The sequence below is a fragment of the Zingiber officinale genome, chromosome 11B (genome assembly GCF_018446385.1).
Source record: "Zingiber officinale cultivar Zhangliang chromosome 11B, Zo_v1.1, whole genome shotgun sequence".
Taxonomy (NCBI): domain Eukaryota; kingdom Viridiplantae; phylum Streptophyta; class Magnoliopsida; order Zingiberales; family Zingiberaceae; genus Zingiber; species Zingiber officinale.
In genome coordinates this window covers 83969109-83986113 of record NC_056007.1, presented here as the reverse complement: position 1 = coordinate 83986113, position 17005 = coordinate 83969109, and the positions used below count along the sequence as shown (strand labels likewise).

Sequence of the window (17005 nt, the reverse complement as noted above, 5' to 3'; positions counted from 1 at the left end):
TTATTTATTATGAGTATTTTTTAATTTATTCTAGATGTAAAATTTTCTGAGAACTGAATCGCCTAGATTTGATGTTATTTCGTTGAATAGTTTGTTTAGTAAAAAAAAAATTGTAAAGACTGAACTGGTTTTATGGGAAGTGGGCATGCATGCCATCTTCCACCTTCAGTGCTCATTCATTTTTCTGAGCATTAAAGAAAAGGCAAAAGAGATTCTTTAGCACTCTTCTCAGCTTCCTCCTCCCTCCTAGATTTTTATTTCCTTTTAACCAAAGCTGGGATTTGCTTTCTTCCCCATCTGTCTCTTTCTCTCTCTTTTTTTTCTCCTTCCATCTCACTCTTGAGTATTCTCCTTTTGACATGATCACTTCGCTGCTTCCTCCACACACCCCATCCACTGAGCTCAATCCCACCCATGCCCTGAAAGATCCTTAGCGCCATGGACCTGCCCAGTGGTGATGGCGGCTCCTCCTCCCAGGCCCATGGGATCCGCAGACAGGACATCCAGGCAGCGATGCTTAAGGCGGCAGAGCTGAGGGCTCTCCACGCAGCGCTGCTCCAAGGGGGCTCCGGCGGTAGCCCCACAGTCGCGATGCTGGCTGCGAGCAGTTCCCATTCAGTCCCCCATGCCGCCACCCAGCTGTCAGTACAGGAAGATTACCCTGTCTTTACGCCGGTGAGTTCTGCTGCTGCCCGTTTCCATTTAATTTTTTTTTCTTCCCCCCTTTTTTTTATGTCGTGTCCATCGCACTGCAACGACCAAGATGGATTCTTGATCGGTGTTTTCAGATGGGATTTTTGTTTAGGCTCCTGCTGCTCTGTAAATTGCTCAGTTCCTTGTTCTCAATAACTCGACACATAATTGATTATTTCTTTCTTTCTTGATGGATTTTTTAAGCTGCACTTGGGATTCTGCTCGACCAAGTTCTTGATCCCGGAGCACTTTAGCTTTAGCTAGCATATAAGCATTTAGGGTTCCACTGCATTCTAGGGTTCCTGTATCTTAGTCAGTCTTGTTCTGATATATGAAATTCCCTGTCTCTTTAATGGTGGTCTAATGTGCATGTGAAGCATCTTATTATATGTGATCATTGCTGATGTGGTAGTTACCAAATTTATCAGCAAAAACACTCTCAATTATTTTCTTATGTGATTGATGCCATTTATAGCAAAGAAGCAAGAAATAAAGTCAACTGTTAGGAAGACAAATGATCTGACTTATAAAGCTATCAAAAAGTTTTATCTTCTCTTGTGGGAAGAACCCTAGTCAATAGGCAGTCCATTAACTGATATTATGTTGTTTCCATTTTGTCTAGCTCGGATTTTTACTCTTTGATGCCTTGATAAGATACCATATCATTTCATTTCATGTTAACCGAAGAAGAAAAACTCGTGTGATTATTATGCCATTATTCCTTGTACATACATCTCTACAACCATCTTGTAATAATATATCTTAAAAAACAATTCCCTAGAATTTCATTTATCTTTTCAGAATTTTGTGAGATTTCACTTTTCATTACTTCTCCCTTTGTTTTCTAAGAATTTCTGTCATTATAATCCTTTTTGCTATGCTTGGATGAGGCTCTATGTGTATCCATTGGTTGAAACCTTGTGCAATGGCATTCCCTCCCTTTTCTTTGACTTGCTTCAGAGCATTTAAATCTTCACATCACAACAATTCATCTTCTCAATCTCTCATCGCCAGTACTGCTCTTCAACTTTCTATTCCCATCTGATTTACCTGGGAATTTATTATTTCGGTTAGTAATACCAACTGTTTGTTTTTCTTTTATCCTGTTTGTTGGAACCTTGTTCACTGGTATTCCCTCTTTCATAGTTCTCATCCTTAAAACACCAGGACTAATCTCCTCCGCTTCCTTTGCTCAGGAAGCATCTATCTCTAAACTTCTCTTAATGGCCATCTAACCACAGGTTGCACCCTTTTGTCAATCAGTTTCAAATACTTGGCTCAAAATTTTCAAATCTTAAATATTGTTTTTTATGACATTTTACCCTTGCTGGTATGAAATGGTTTCAATGTTTTACAATTGAGTCTCAATGTGAAACCAAACAAAGATCAATATTTGTATCTGTATTTTTATAGGATTAAATGCAAAATTCCAGAGTCCATGATGTTAATCTTAAAATTGCTTCTTATATCGAATTTGTTCAGTTGATAACATGTCCAAGGGGAAATGTGTAATGTCGATCATGAATGTCTATTCTGAACAATTATGTGTTCCTTGACCACAGTTAATATGGAGGCATAAGAAAGATTATGAAAGTAACATAGAGAAGCTTGCTTCTTGCCAATTTTTCTGTGTTTTTTATTGGAAATACATGGTCACTATATATATATATATATATATGCTGCACAGGTTATCAGGTATGTTCAGTGATATCCTCTGTTAGATATATCCTGTGCAACTTCGCAAAAGATATTCCATCTCCTGTATCTCATTTGTTGCTTGACTCTTAAGAAAGAAAAAAGTAATTTCATTTCTTTGTATTTGATATGTTGTTAATTCCTAATATTTTTGATCCATGTATGATAATTTTTGGTGGCTTTCTGATCTATTCCAAAATTCTGGTATTAGTTTCATGGCTACATAAATATGTTATCTTTCTGATTGCTACGCACAAAATACATCATTCACAACCATGCTCTTGGAGCACTTTAGAAGTCTGTTTTGCTTCAGTTTGCTCTATAATTCAGTTTGTAAAATCATATTTCTTGTATTTTGTTGTTTTGAAGAGTTATGAAGGGGATCCCCTTCCTGGATACGACTGTCCTCATCCAGAGAATAGAAGTTTATCACAAACATGGAATGCCATTAGTATGGAAGGAGAAAGAAAAATTAATGAAGCAGTTGCCTATGATACTAAAAGCCTGAACAATGAACCACAGGTTTCCTCTATAGTTGAGCTAATATCGAAGAGAACTTCAAGCATCAACCGCATGCTGCAAGTTCAAATTCCAGAAGCCAATAGTTTGAAGTCCTTGAGTGGAAGAACAGGTTCAGGTGAATGCAGTACTACCGCAATGCAGGACACATGCAAGCAGGAAACTTCATTGGAGATGGATGCAGATCGAAAAAAACTCAAAAACACAAAAGGAATGGTTGCATCATGGAAACCAGAACAATCTGAGAAAATGCACCCAAAACACAGAGGTCTGGTTCTTTCCTGGTTATTCCCAAAATCAAGAAAAACAAACAAACCAGAGAATACGTCCCAACTTCCTAAAATCTTTGAAATGTCACCCAGAACAGTGAAATCAGAGGATACGTCCCAACTGCTGAAAGAATGGGGAGTTCTTTCGCTAGAATCACTCAAGAAGGAGCTCATGGTAGCCAATGAAAATAAGGATGCTGCACTGGCAGAAGTTTCGGCAATGCGATGCTCATTGGGTGAACTGCAACAGAAGCTGGTCAGTTTAGAAGCATACTGCAAAGAGCTGAATAAGGCCTTGAAGCAGGCTTCGCATGCCAAGAGCACCCTGGTTCAGGACAAGCCCAACTTGTCAAAGAGATCCACTGGCAGCAAAAGAGAGAATATGATGCCCGTGAGTGAAGAGGTAATGGTGGAGGGCTTCTTGCAGATCGTATCAGAAGCAAGGCTTTCTGTCAAGCAGTTTTGCAAGACGCTCATCCAACAGATCAAAGAAACTGATGATGATTTGTCAGACAAAATAAATTTGCTTCTGCAACCACATCATCTGATGTTAAATAGCAAGTACTTAAAAGGAGTAATTTACCACTTGGAAGCGCTTGTAAATCAATGTCTATATCAGGATTTTGAGAACTGCGTGTTCCGTAAGAATGGATCGCCAAAGTTGCTTGATCCTCAACGAGAGTGTCAAGAGAACTTCTCATCTTTTGTTGCCCTTCGGAATTTGAGCTGGAATGAGGTCGTGCAAAAGGGGGCCAAGGTTTATAGTGAAGACTTCAGCAAGTTTTGTGATCAAAAGATGGGATGCATTAGTACCATGCTGAATTGGTCAAGGCCATGGCCTGAAGAGCTTCTCCAGTGCTTCTTCATTGCTGCCAAATGCATTTGGTTGCTCCATTTGCTTGCCTTTTCCTTCAGCCCACCTCTGACTATCTTGCGGGTTGAGGAAGATCGCAACTTTGATCCTGTCTACATGGAGGATATTCCCTTAGAGAGGCACAGAGCACAGGGCCCTGCTCGGGTAAAGATGATGGCAATGCCAGGATTTTATGTTCAAGATAGGGTGCTAAGGTGCAGGGTTCTTTGCAGGCATGGCACTTTACCATAAGTATTCATTCTGTAGATCTATTACTTTTAGCAGCAATCTAGGGTGATCAATATTGATGTTCCATTATCATATTTCAAGCTTCTTCTCTTTTGTTCAAGTATAGGCTTAAGAAAAATGTAGCAATTTGTATCCAACTGTGAATTGGATCTCCTAATCAAAGTTGATTTAAGATTGCCTTACAGCTCAAATGACTGTAGGAAAAAATAGCCAACATTTGTAGCCATCATAACAAAATATCAGCCTCTTACATATGTCGTGGATGATGTGTTGGTGTTTAAAACTCAGAGACCTTAATTTTCAAGTGATATCTGTTGGATATAAGGGGTGTAAATGGAGAAGAGGTGGAAGAGGAAAGAGATTTCATTGTGAATGTGACTTTAGTTTCATATTGAAAGTTTCATGACATGTTGGTTAGTTTATATTGATTTACATGCATTGAGAATGTGAACAAATGCGTGGTGTGAGACTCTCTCATGTGTAGATGTGCAGGGGGAGTGTAAATCCAGTGCTCGGATTTGCACTGAGCCATGTTGATTCGTGTGCGGGTACAACTTGTGTGCGTTGAATGTTGGACCGGTCGGGTGTCACTCAATTCGCCATACCCACCAGTGCTTGGTGGAACCACGGTCAACCGTTGTGTCCTGGGAAATAGATGACCCGGTAGGGCGGTGGGGCGAATCTGTTTCAAGGAAACTGACCTCGGTCAGTTCTCTCGGTCGGCTCTCTGTCTCTCTGATCGGATGACTACTTTGTCCAGTAGGCCTCTTTCTACCTAGGCTTGTCTACTCACACGGTCAGCTCTCTGTCTATTTGATCGGATGACTATTTTGTCCAGTCGGCCTCTTTCTACCTCTCGATCGAGCTGCTCGGTCGGCTTTTTTGATCCGCTGTGCCGCCCGGTCTACCTCTCGCCCGACTAGTTTCTCTGACATACCGGCTTGTCTGTTTCGCTCGGCCAGTTTGCTCAACCGCTCGGCTCTACATCTAGATCAGCCACTCAGCCCACTTTATCAATACTGTGCAGATTGCCTTCATCATTTGATAGAAATCAATCTCTACTGACAGCATAAGATTATCCGTTCAAATCATTTCTATTATAATTAAATTTAAATTTGATCTAATTTTAAATTCAGCTTTAAGTCCTCAAAAATCCCTGACAAGAGATTGTTTTTCCAACAATATCAAAATTAATCTCCTTCACCAGGAGATCCTCAGTCTGAGATGAACAGAGCCCAGCATCTCCAGGTGCCAAGGTGTCCTCGAGGGAGTTTTAGCAAGATCCAAGTGGATCCAATGTCTTTGAAAGACCAGGATCGAGAGGAAGCAACTTCTGCTGGATAATGGTAGGCTGTATGGAACGTATCCATCGTGAATCTTTCATTTCACCACGGCATTATGTGAGGTGACTTTTATATTAAGCCGGTTGACCTTTAAAAAGTCAACCCGACACGTATGTTGACATTTTATGACTATAATTTGATGATGATGTGACAAAGATCTCATCTTAGTAGTTAGAAATAACTTTAAATTTTAGAGAATATTTTTTAAAAAATAAGAAATTTTGAGAAGTAAAACTTTTTAGACATAATTATATGTATTATGCTGTTATTTTATAAGTAATCACCGATCGAAGGATTCATTGGTGGGAACTGATTTCTAAAACATTTCTAAAACCCAGTGGGTCAGAGAGATAGGGATGAAAATAAATCAAACGGTTCGCGAATTATTCAGAACTTGGTTCGATAAAAAACTCATTCGAGTTTGTTCGTTTATCTTATCGAGTCGAGCTCGAGTTCGATTTCGAGCTCGATAGTTTTATCGAACCGAGCTCGAGCTTAAGAATATGTGGCTCGTGAGCTCGCGAACATATTCATTTGTAGGCTCACGAATCAAAAAACGAGCCTTAAAACGAGTCCTAAATCGAGCCAAAAAAATGAACTCTAAAACGAGCCAAAAAATGAATTCTAAAACGAATCTTAAAACGAGCCAAAAAAATGAACTCTAAAATGAACCCCAAAACAAGCCCGAGCTCGCTTAACGAATTTGACTCGTTAACTATGATAATCGAACTAATAATAAGCCGAGCTCGAACTGTTCGCGAGTTTGATAATTTCAAAACGAACCGAGCTCGAGCCTTGTAATAAAAGTTCAATTCGAACTCAAGCCAAACTCGAGTTCGAATATAATTTAAACAAACCGAGCTCGAATATTACTCGAGTCTAATACTATTCGACTAGTTTACATCCCTAGAGAGAGTCTGATAAACTCATATTAACTCACAAATCTATTTAATTGATTCTACATAAAATAATCATCGAATGATTAAATTCGGGTTACATTTCGACATCTTCTGAGGAAATTTGTTTACTACAAGGAAGAAAAACTAAAACAATTTCCCAGTTCTTTCTCAGATCCTAGCGATCTTGGCGGCTCGGACGACGGGATTTGCCAGGGCGATCGCGTCCCTGGCGCCGGCCTTGTAGTCGAAGCAGCAGTCGTGGCGGTCGGAATACCGGTGCTCGCCGCAGAACAGCTCTCCGCACCGGCACCGGAACCCCGTCAATCCCACCCGCCTCCGACACACCAAGCACCTGTTCACCTCCTTCGCCATCGCCGGCGCCACAGGAGCCGCCGCCGCCACAGGAGCCGCCGCCGCCGCCTCTGCCGTGGAGTTTTTCTCCTCCGGTCCAGGAGTCAGGGACGGCCGTATCGGAGGGCCGAATCCGGGTGAGCAGGAACGAGGCCGGGTGGAGGCGGAAGCGAGGAAGCAGGAGCGACACATGCCCCCGGTGGTGGGACTGCCGGGCAACCCGCAGTGGTTGGCGCAGAGGGCGCTGGCGCCGGGCTTGTGGGCGGCGTGGAGCTCCGCTTCCTCCTCCACCTGCTGAGCCACCGACCCTATCCTCTTCTTCTCCGCCATCGCGATTGGAATTTGGGGGGCGACAAAATTGAGGAGGAGAATTGAGCCGAGCTGTATATTTATAGAGGTCATGACCAAGGACGCATCAGCGAACGCGTGAACGACTTCCTTATACCGGAATTACCCTACCCAAGGCCTTAATTACCTAAAAAAGTCGAGCCATATCAAGAAAAAGGAGGGGCATTTTCGAGAATCAATAATATTTGACTACGGTCAATCGGATGGCAGGCTCGGTCAGACCACGTGGGATTCAATGCATCTAGTGACTTGTGGCGGCCAATCCAAACTCTTCTCGTCAAACCCGCTGATCGAATTTGTACGAGTTCCACCACGATTTGAACAACATGATGAAAAAAAGAAAACAAAAAAAAAAAAAAAAAAAAAAAAACACGCCGTTAATCCTTTTACTTAAGGCTGCTCGCCGTCGCCGGCGAGCATCGGAGGTTGGGTGATCGGCTCGAGTGACTGCAACGACCGGACAACCTCGACGATGGTCGGTCGCTTCTCCGGCAAAACGGAGGTGCATCGAAGAGCAAGACCCAACACCTCCAGCATGTCATGCTGCTCTGAGCTCGAGATCTTGGGATCTAGAACTTGAAGAGCTCCGTTCGTCACGTTTACCTTTCTTCTCACTAGCTTGACGACGTCGACGGACTCCCGGGACTCCGGTTGCTCCGCTGGCCTTCCGGTGATGAGCTCCAGCAAGACGACTCCGAAGCCGTACACATCCATTTGTTCTGTTGGTTTCTTGATGTATCCATATTCTGCAAACAAGCAGCCAAAAACCAAGCGTAAAATGATGAGAAATTCTCCATGCATCTAGAATGATAGGAGATTCTTCTACCGTTTCAGACAAGAACACATTGACTTGGTTTTGTAGGATCGTATGGTTTACCTGGAGGCAAATAGCAAAAGCTTCCCAGCTCAGAAGCTACTGATGATTCATATGCTGCCTCTCCAATTACACGAGCAAGACCAAAGTCAGTTATCTTTGGTTCGAAATCATCACCAATAAGAATGTTGTTAGATTTCATATCAATATGAAGTATCTGGGAGCCATAATCCTTGTGAAGGTACAATAAGCCTTGTGCAGATCCAACAGCAACTTTGAGGCGAAAACGCCAATCCATGGAGAAGCCTGGTTTACGGAGAGCATCTCCCAAGCTGCCTTTCGGTAGATATTCAGAAATGAGAAGGAGTGTGCCCTTCGAGTAACAAAAGCCTAACAATTTGGTGACATTTCGATGTCTGGCCTTCGCCAAATTCTTAATCTCAACCTTCACGGTTCTGAAAGACAAGTTGCTGGAGTTGAGTAACCTCTTGACGGCAACGTGTGTTCCATCAGGTGTCTGGATAGCATACACTTTACCAAATGCTCCTTCACCAATAGCATTTCTCTCAACTAAAGCCATCAGCAATTCATCTTCTGTGATCTTGAGAGGATAGAAGAAGACTGATTTCCATTTACCTGAACCAGGCCGACTTTGAGATAACCTGTAAACAATAAGTAACCCTGAAGATATTAAGATGAGACTAACTGCGATAGATATCACAATTACTGTCCATATAAATCCAGTGTTCCTGGAGTGCTGTCCTCCTGGTTGTACACTGCACGGCTTCAACAATCCAGATCCGCACAAGTCAGGATTTCCCTGTAGAAAGTAAGCTGGAAGACCAGAAACAAGAGGAGATGGAACACTTCCTGAAAGTTGGTTGAAAGAAACGTTGAATAGTGCAAGCTTCAAATTTTGAAGCTCAGGAGGGATTTCACCAGTAATCCTGTTGTTGGAAATGTCAAGATACGTCAGGACTGGTAAGTGGCCGACAGAAGGTGGTATGCCTCCACTCAAACTATTGTCTGCCAGGGATAAAGAAACTAACTTTCTGCAGTTTCTGGGCTCTGGAATTGGTCCCGTCAGAGAATTGTGGGACAGATTTATGATGCTCAAGGCAGGAGAATCAAAGATATTACCAGGGAGATTACCAGAGAAGCGATTAAATGATGCTGAGAATTTGTACATGGAGTGAATTAATCCAAGGCCTCTTGAAATTCCACCTGTGAAGTTGTTGTTATCAATCTGAATTTGCTCCAGTTGAGACGGAACACCAACCACATCAGGCATCTCACCAATGAACAGGTTGTTCTCGGCTCTAAGTAGTTTTAACTGGGGCAGTGACCATAAACCAGATGGAAGCTCCTCAGAAAATTTATTATCCTGCACTTGAAGCCTCTCCAGACTGAAGCATTTCTCAATGATTTTAGAAATTGGACCCGTGAAAGAGTTCTCTTGAAGATTTAATTCTACAAGAGCTTTTCCATAGCAGACATCAGTCGGAAAGGACCCAGAGAGCATGTTCTGTGAGAAGTCTACAGAAGCTAACTTAAGAAGGCCTAAGCCAAACCCTAAAGGGATGATCCCTGTCAAATTATTCTGGGAAAGATCTAAAACCTCAAGTTCATGGAGATCAAGCAAGGACTTAGGAATCCTACCGAAAAGACCAGATCTTTGCATCAACAGCCATCTCAATTTAGCAAGTCCCCCAATTTCTTGAGGCAGTTGAGATACTAAAGATGGATTGTGAGACAAATCAAGCAGGACTAGCTCACTCAAGTTCTTCAAAACAGGGGGATGAATGGTACCTGAGAATAAGTTACTTCCTAAGTTGAGGACTTGGAGCCTCACTAAGGATCCCAAGCTGAGTGGTATCTGCCCTTCAATGCGGTTCCTGCTGAAATCAAGAGTAAACAAACTTGACAGTAGACCTATTTGTTCAGGAAGTGTTCCCCAGAGAAGATTGCTGCTTAGGTTGAGAGTGACAAGCCTAGAGCACTCAGAGAGTTGGAGAGCAATGGCCTGATTGAAGTTGTTGCTGGCAAGGTTAAGGGCTGAAAGCTGAGGGAGTCGACATATGGAAGGAGAGATGTAGCCAGAGAGGTTGAGGTTGTGAAGATCTATGGACGTAACCAGAAATGTAGTCTTGGAGCAAGTGATACCAGTCCAGTTACAGTGATGTGAGGAGTTCGGGGACCAGTCGGACAGAACCAAGGTAGGGTCCTCCATGGAGGCTTTGAAACTGAGAAGCAGGTCTGATTCAGAGGAAGAGCAGAGGATGATACCGAAGGAGAGTAACAGAGACAAGAAGAGAGGGAGGTGAGCTGAGGAGGATGCCATGGTGAGTGTTGGAGGTTAGCAGCTTAGGTGTTCCTTGCTTCCTCTCTTCCCCAGTTAAGGTTTTCAGAGTAGGGAAGGGAATGGCAGTCTCATTATTATAGTTAAAGAAGGGACCTGTTTTCGATTGCGTCTTGACAGCTACGCCTCTGCTAATACTGCTATGCTATGGATGGTGCTCCTGCGGCACTGTTAGATGTAGTCCCTTTGCATTGAAGACTTACGCAGATCATGCACAGAGAAAAAGTTCCAATGATATGCCCATGGTTGATTCTGTAATCAAATTAACCTCCCAATTTATCATCTGCTTTACAATCTGCCACTTACCATTGTTTCTATCTTCTCGATTGCCTTGGTTGGTTGCAATGTGCGTTTCATTCAGCTGCAGCGGCAAGTATACTGCAACAGCCGCACTACAAAATTACAGATAGATAAGTAGATAAGAGGATTATTTAGATAAAGAATTCAAACACCTCAAGACGAACTCAAGACGAACTGAGTCAGATATAGTATGCCCATTAGACGTCTGCGATGAAGTTAACCGTGCCCATGCAGTTGTTGAATAAGACGGTGGACGGACCCTAAGGCATATATTAATGGAAAAGTCCAAAAGTGTTACTGTGGTGCTCTGCTCTTTTAAATAGGTGAACATGGAGGCTCTGTTTTCTAATGTAAAGCGATTGATAAGCCAAAACAACCCGTGATTTACATCTGAAGTAAGTTTTTTTCTGTTTTACTTGTTGGCCTGAGAGCATCTCCAACCGGTGCCCTTCTACATCATTTTGGTGTAAAAAAGACACCATATCTTCTCTAATGGTGACTCCAAAAATTATACCAAAATGATACAAGTGAACAGTACAGCACCAAGACCAAGTGAACAGTGTAGCACCAACTTGCACCATTTTGGTGCAAGTAGAGATTTTTTAATATAATATATTGTAATAGGCAAGTTATATTTAAAATATTTTTAAATATTATAAATTAATATGATTTAATTTAATTGAATTTATTATATAAATTTTATATATTATAATTTTAATATATAAATTTCAATTAAATATATATTATAAATTTTAATATTTGTTATGTTGCTAAGATTATAAATATATTAAAATTTATAATATTGGTAATTTCATAACAAACACACGATTAAATATTTAAAATTTCAAAATACATAACATTCCATCCTACAATTTAAAGATGCTACAAACACTAAAGTAAACATACATTTAAATAACTGCAATAACATTAGAATACTAAACAAATCAATGTTTAATATTCTGGAAAAACACCTCTTAATAAACCACCGAAATAATCATAAAATTTACCAGAACCATTCCAAGGATCTTGAGATCCTTGTTCTTCTTCTTGAGACGAATTGATCCTAGATCCTTCTCCTCGATGTGAAATTGATTGAGATTTTTCATTTTCAGTCCTCTTTTGTATAATTCTGACTTGTTCACCGTGAATAAATTCACGCATTATCGGATCAGCAATGCTATTTAAATCTTTGAATAAAATTTTATTCTCTTCCTTGAACATAGCAACATTGGTACTTCGATCCAACGCTGCAACAAGTTCATCATTCTGTGAAACCATTGTACTGAATTGTTGTTCATTCTTTCTCTTTAGTTTTGCTTTCTTCACCCCAATAGGTCGTTTAGTTGAAGTACCACCACTATCTGAATCAGTGATGTTAAGATTAAACGAAGAGACATGTGGAGATGAAGGTGAATAAACATCTTTCTCGAGATTATATGATTGAGAATAATCAGCTTGAGCAGTTTGTCGTTGCACTCTTGTAGATGCAGCTTTGACGTTGTCACTGTTGAATTTCTCAATACCTTGAAGAATGCTCCACACATGTCCAAATTTGAAGCCCTTTGAGTAATTAGGGTCTTGTACTAATAACATCTGAGCACGATTCATCTGTAAGAAAATAATACAATTATGAAACAAAATTAATAACTAAATTAGATATTGAAAACAACTTGGATAGTCTACAAAAGAAATAATGAAAACAACTTATAATATCTTCTTCTGATGCTCCACTTGGATTCAATTCTTCAATTTGTCGTATGCAACCCTTCAATTTGGAAACAGCAGCAATGATAGTATTCATCCTTTTTTGTAATGATCTTCTTGGTCGCTCAGAATTTTTAAAATTTGGATCTTGATTATACTCTATCTCAACTCTTGCCCAAAATTGATCCTTTTTTTGGTTGATTCCTATGATTGGATTTTGAGAAATATGAAGATAAATATGACATAAATGTTTATCTTCTTCAACTGAGTAGGATGATGAACGAGAATTCGAACTCATTTTTTTCAAGAGTAAAGGTGTATTGTGATGGCCATGTCTAGTATGCCATTATATAGGAAAAAATTATGTGCATTGTATAAGATTTGTGTGTGCATTAAAAAGTTTGTGTTCATTGTGATGTCTCATCTCCTGAAATAATTATCATGGTGTGTGCATTGTGATGTCCCGTCACCTGCAAAATTAAAAAGTGTTGTGCATTGTGATGTCCCATCTCCTGAAATAATTATTATGGTGTGTGCATTGTGTTGTCCCGTCACCTGCAAAATTAAAAAGTGTTGTGTTCATTGTGATGTCCTATCTCCTGAAATAATTATCATGGTGTGTGCATTGTGTTGTCCCGTCATCTGCAAAATTAAAAAGTGTTTTATTTATTGTGATGCCCCATCTCCTGAAATAATTATCATGGTGTGTGCATTGTGATGTCCCGTCACCTGCAAAATTAAAAAGTGTTGTGTTTATTATGATGTCCCATCTCCTGAAATAATTATCTTGGTGTGTGCATTGTGATGTCCCGTCATCTGCAAAATTAAAAAGTGTTGTTCATTGTGATGTCCCATCTCCTGAAATAATTATCATGGTGTGTGCATTGTGATGTCCCGTCACCTGCAAAATTAAAAAGTGTTGTCCATTGTGATGTCTCATCTCCTGAAATAATTATTATGGTGTGTGTATTGTGATGTCCCGTCACCTGCAAAATTAAAAAGTGTTGTGTTCATTGTGATGTCCCATCTCCTGAAATAATTATCATGGTGTGTGCATTGTGATGTCCCGTCACTTGCAAAATTAAAAAGTGTTGTGTTCATTGTGATGTCCCGTCACCTACAAAATTAAAAAGTGTTGTGTTCACATTATAAATACACACCATAACTGAAAACAATTCAATCACATTCTTCATCTCAAAAAATGAGTGGTAGATATGAAGGTACATCAAATTTATCATCCTCAAGCTATGAAGATGATGATATATTTGAACCACACAGAAGGCTTATCACTCAAGCGATCTACCGAAACAATCAGGTCATTTTGAAACATCTGAGTGAAGAAAGCGACAAAGGCAAACATCAAGGATCTATTCCTGGTCAAATAGTGATCAATCGTAATAGAGAAGCTGCTGATCGTAATCTATTCAATGATTACTTTGCCGAAAATCCTACATATAATGCTGCAATGTTTCGAAGAAGATTCCGAATGGGAAGAAATTTATTTATGCGTATTTTTAACGAGGTTAGTAATCATGATAATTATTTTGTGCAGAAAAGAGACGGAGTTGGAAAACTTGGTTTGTCAGGTTTACAAAAAATGACAGCTGTATTTCGAATATTGTCATATGGTGTACCGGCAGACGCTATTGATGAGTACATCAAAATAGGAGAATCAACTGCCATAGAAAGCGTGAAAAGATTTTGCCGTGTTGTTGTTGAAGTATTTGGAGATCAGTACCTGCGATCACCCAATGCTAATGATGTTGTCAGACTTCTTCATATTGGTGAGCAACATGGATTTCCTAGAATGTTGGGTAGTTTAGATTGCATGCATTGGAAGTGGAAAAATTGCCCAACAGCATGGGCTGGGCAATATTCCGGTCGCAGTGGAAAGCCAACAATTATTCTAGAAGTTGTAGCTGATTATGATCTTTGGATATGACATGCATATTTCGGTTTACCTGGATCTAACAATGATATTAATGTATTGGAGTCTTCTCATCTTTTTTCTAACCTTGCTCAAGGTATTGCTCCCCCCTGCTCGTTATGTCATTCAAGGAAAAGAGTACAACATGGGTTACTATTTAGTTGATAGTATATACCCAAAATAGTCTACACTTGTTCAAACAATTCAAGATCCACGTGGTACAAAGAATAAGTTGTTTGCAATGAAACAAGAGGCATGTAGAAAAGATGTTGAGCGAGCATTTGGAGTGCTCCAATCATGCTTTGCAATTGTTGCAGGACCTTCACGTTTTTGGCAGAAAAATATTTTACAGGATATAATGACTTCATGCATTATTATGCATAATATGATCATTGAAGATGAGCGCGATATGAATACCTCAATTGTTGAGCAAGGTGAAGTCTCGTCGGCTGCAGATGTTGATACAGCAATAGATGACAATACCCGATTTCAAGAGTTTCTTGCTAGACATGAAGGAATCAAAAATAAAAATGCTCACTTTGCCCTTAGAAATGCATTAATTGAGCATTTGTAGGAACAATTTGGTAATTCTAATAATTAAGGTTCATAATGATGTATTATTAATGAAGTGTTAGTTGTCTGGTGAAAATATTTTTAAAAAAATTATCTAAATTGTTTATGATTGTGTATTATCTTTAAATATTAAATATTAGTATACTTATTAAATTATTTCTAATAAAATTATAAAAATACTAATTTTAATTTTTTTGTAACTAAAAACATAATATCATAAAAATTAATAGTAATTATTATCGTAATAAAAATATTTAACAAATTAATATGTATGTTGAATAATAAATTATAAGATGGAAAAATAGAATATTCTAAAGAATATTCCTTTTAGTGTAGGAAATGGTGTCTCATGGTTGGAGTTGGAAAAAATTTTGGTGCTCAAATGACACTAAATTGGTGTTGAAAGTGTACCAAAATAGAGTTTGTGGTTGGAGATGATCTGAGCTGTTCAGAGTGGACCCAGTGATGCAGTTCTCTATTGACGTTACTATCAGGTTTTTAATCGGCAACGGATGGTCTCTATCACCGTATCCTGCCACTGGACTTGGACGTGAGGCCGAATCCCATCCAACCATTTGGAGCCAGAAGAGCTTATTTTTTGGACTAATGATCACTACGCGGCAAAGCAGAGTCCGGTTGAACATGTTTGCATCTGGGAGTTTCAGCAAATAGATTTGATAAGAGAACCTGCCATAATCTTTTGGACTCGAGAACCAGCCACGACTACAAAGAGTAGGAGGCAAGTTATTGGACATTAACCAAAGAAGTCAAATCCAAGCAGGGAAAATTCAAGATTGACAGCACGAGAAAGGAATGCACATGTTTACTTTGCAAGTTAAATTATGATCAGTGTCTAATTCACCAAATAGGTAAAAAAAAATTGTCAGCGTATTGACTTTTTCTGTAGCACTTGAAACCAAAAGTTTCAAGGAGTCTAACTCCGGGGAGGGAGAATTCAAGAATGACGCCATGGAGAAAGAGCAAACGCATCTAATTATCCAATGCGATTTAATTTATGAATCAGAATCCATTTCGCCAATAGGTTAAAAAAAATGTCAGCATTAGCCATTATTGACTTGTACAACTTGAAAACAGAAGATGAGAGAGAGAGAGAGAGAGAGAGAGAGAGAGAGAGAGAGGAAGACAGACTAGTGGGGGAAATTGGGGCCATCCCTTCCTCGGCCCTCCTGTGATCTACTTTCTCCAGCAAGGACTTGATTGTTAATGAATTTGGATTGATGTGGTCGGGTGTTCCATGATGTCGACCTGTCAAGAAAGTCCTAGCGCCAACTTGAAGGCGTTGCACTAGCAGGAGGAAACTGCATCAGTTCTGATCCAATAAATTCTTGAGCACGAGAACTGCAGCAATATAATGGCAATTGTCCTGGAACACTACTTGAAGGTTTTCATACAAGTGTAACATAAAGGTGGCTTACAACTAAGAAGGATGATGGCCAAGCTGCATCAGATTTGTTTGTGTTGCGCACAGAGGGGGTAACAACTTTTAACTTCTAATATGGAAGAAGAGAAAGATAGAAAAAGAGAAAGAAATCGTGCAGAACAACGACACATACATACAAAAGGAGCAAACATGAGAAAAGAAAAGAAGAAAAAAAAAAGTTATAGTTGTTCGGCAGCATGTCTATTTCATAAAAATGGTCAAAATTTTATTAAAATTTTCTCTATACAATTGAATCATATTCCATGATTCTTGTAATTATTCAATAACTTTACAATGATCCCTATAAATAGTGTATAAACCCCAGCCCCGGTAAAATTGTAATTAAATTTTATTTTGAAAAAACGTAACAAAATTCTGTTATAAAAAACTGTAACAGAATTCTGTTATATAAAATCGTAACCGAATTTTATTATGAAAAAAATTAAAAGATTTTTCTTCTATAATGATCCGGTAGTAAGAGCGGGCCCCCCCTGCAAAGTCAACGCCAAGTGGAAGTCACCGGAGCAGCCGTCCATCCGGGGAGAGTGTGGTCCGACCGGACGGACGGCCGTAGACGGCCGATCCGACCGGACTGCCGGCCGGCCGATAGAATCGAATACCCGGGTGGGTCCGGCCGGCTCGCACTTATGGTTGGAAGGCACCCTGTC

At 39.9% G+C, this 17005-nt stretch overlaps 5 protein-coding genes across 5 annotated transcripts; 2 read left to right on the top strand and 3 right to left on the bottom strand.

Annotated features, from left to right (window-relative positions):
• The first annotated feature begins 163 nt into the window (after nt 1–163).
• On the top strand, nt 164–4454 carry LOC122034509 (IRK-interacting protein-like). The gene is made up of 2 exons (XM_042593792.1): nt 164–675; nt 2758–4454. Exons 1-2 carry the CDS (start codon nt 439–441, stop codon nt 4279–4281), a joined length of 1761 nt encoding a protein of 586 aa, XP_042449726.1. The 5' UTR covers nt 164–438; the 3' UTR covers nt 4282–4454.
• Nucleotides 4455–6542: 2088 nt separating this feature from the next.
• Nucleotides 6543–7273, bottom strand: LOC122034706 (zinc finger A20 and AN1 domain-containing stress-associated protein 11-like). The gene has a single exon (XM_042594039.1). It carries the CDS (start codon nt 7271–7273, stop codon nt 6689–6691), a length of 585 nt encoding a protein of 194 aa, XP_042449973.1. The 3' UTR covers nt 6543–6688.
• On the bottom strand, nt 6968–10819 carry LOC122034705 (probably inactive leucine-rich repeat receptor-like protein kinase At5g06940). The gene is made up of 2 exons (XM_042594038.1): nt 8097–10819; nt 6968–7965 (listed from the first exon to the last, which is right to left on the bottom strand). Exons 1-2 carry the CDS (start codon nt 10372–10374, stop codon nt 7610–7612), a joined length of 2634 nt encoding a protein of 877 aa, XP_042449972.1. The 5' UTR covers nt 10375–10819; the 3' UTR covers nt 6968–7609.
• On the bottom strand, nt 10538–12300 carry LOC122034110. Its single transcript, XM_042593237.1, has 3 exons — nt 11700–12300; nt 10699–10770; nt 10538–10590 (listed from the first exon to the last, which is right to left on the bottom strand). Exons 1-3 carry the CDS (start codon nt 12298–12300, stop codon nt 10538–10540), a joined length of 726 nt encoding a protein of 241 aa, XP_042449171.1.
• A 1297-nt stretch (nt 12301–13597) lies between these two features.
• On the top strand, nt 13598–14338 carry LOC122034109. Its single transcript, XM_042593236.1, has one exon. The coding sequence runs from the start codon at nt 13598–13600 to the stop codon at nt 14336–14338; it is 741 nt and encodes a 246-aa protein (XP_042449170.1).
• The last annotated feature ends 2667 nt before the right edge of the window (nt 14339–17005 follow it).

What these genes read in the sequence shown, in the direction of transcription:
- LOC122034509 (XM_042593792.1), top strand. Translation starts at nt 439, where the DNA reads ATGGACCTGCCCAGTGGTGATGGCGGCTCCTCCTCCCAGGCCCATGGG. An exon ending in ATTACCCTGTCTTTACGCCG is followed by an intron (nt 676 to 2,757) that starts GTGAGTTCTGCT and finishes GTTGTTTTGAAG; the next exon opens with AGTTATGAAGGGGATCCCCT.
- LOC122034706 (XM_042594039.1), bottom strand. Translation starts at nt 7,273, where the DNA reads ATGACCTCTATAAATATACAGCTCGGCTCAATTCTCCTCCTCAATTTT.
- LOC122034705 (XM_042594038.1), bottom strand. Translation starts at nt 10,374, where the DNA reads ATGGCATCCTCCTCAGCTCACCTCCCTCTCTTCTTGTCTCTGTTACTC. An exon ending in CTTTTGCTATTTGCCTCCAG is followed by an intron (nt 7,966 to 8,096) that starts GTAAACCATACG and finishes GCTTGTTTGCAG; the next exon opens with AATATGGATACATCAAGAAA.
- LOC122034110 (XM_042593237.1), bottom strand. Translation starts at nt 12,300, where the DNA reads ATGAATCGTGCTCAGATGTTATTAGTACAAGACCCTAATTACTCAAAG. An exon ending in AGATCCTTGGAATGGTTCTG is followed by an intron (nt 10,771 to 11,699) that starts GTAAATTTTATG and finishes CGGCTGTTGCAG; the next exon opens with TATACTTGCCGCTGCAGCTG. An exon ending in TCGAGAAGATAGAAACAATG is followed by an intron (nt 10,591 to 10,698) that starts GTAAGTGGCAGA and finishes GATCTGCGTAAG; the next exon opens with TCTTCAATGCAAAGGGACTA.
- LOC122034109 (XM_042593236.1), top strand. Translation starts at nt 13,598, where the DNA reads ATGAGTGGTAGATATGAAGGTACATCAAATTTATCATCCTCAAGCTAT.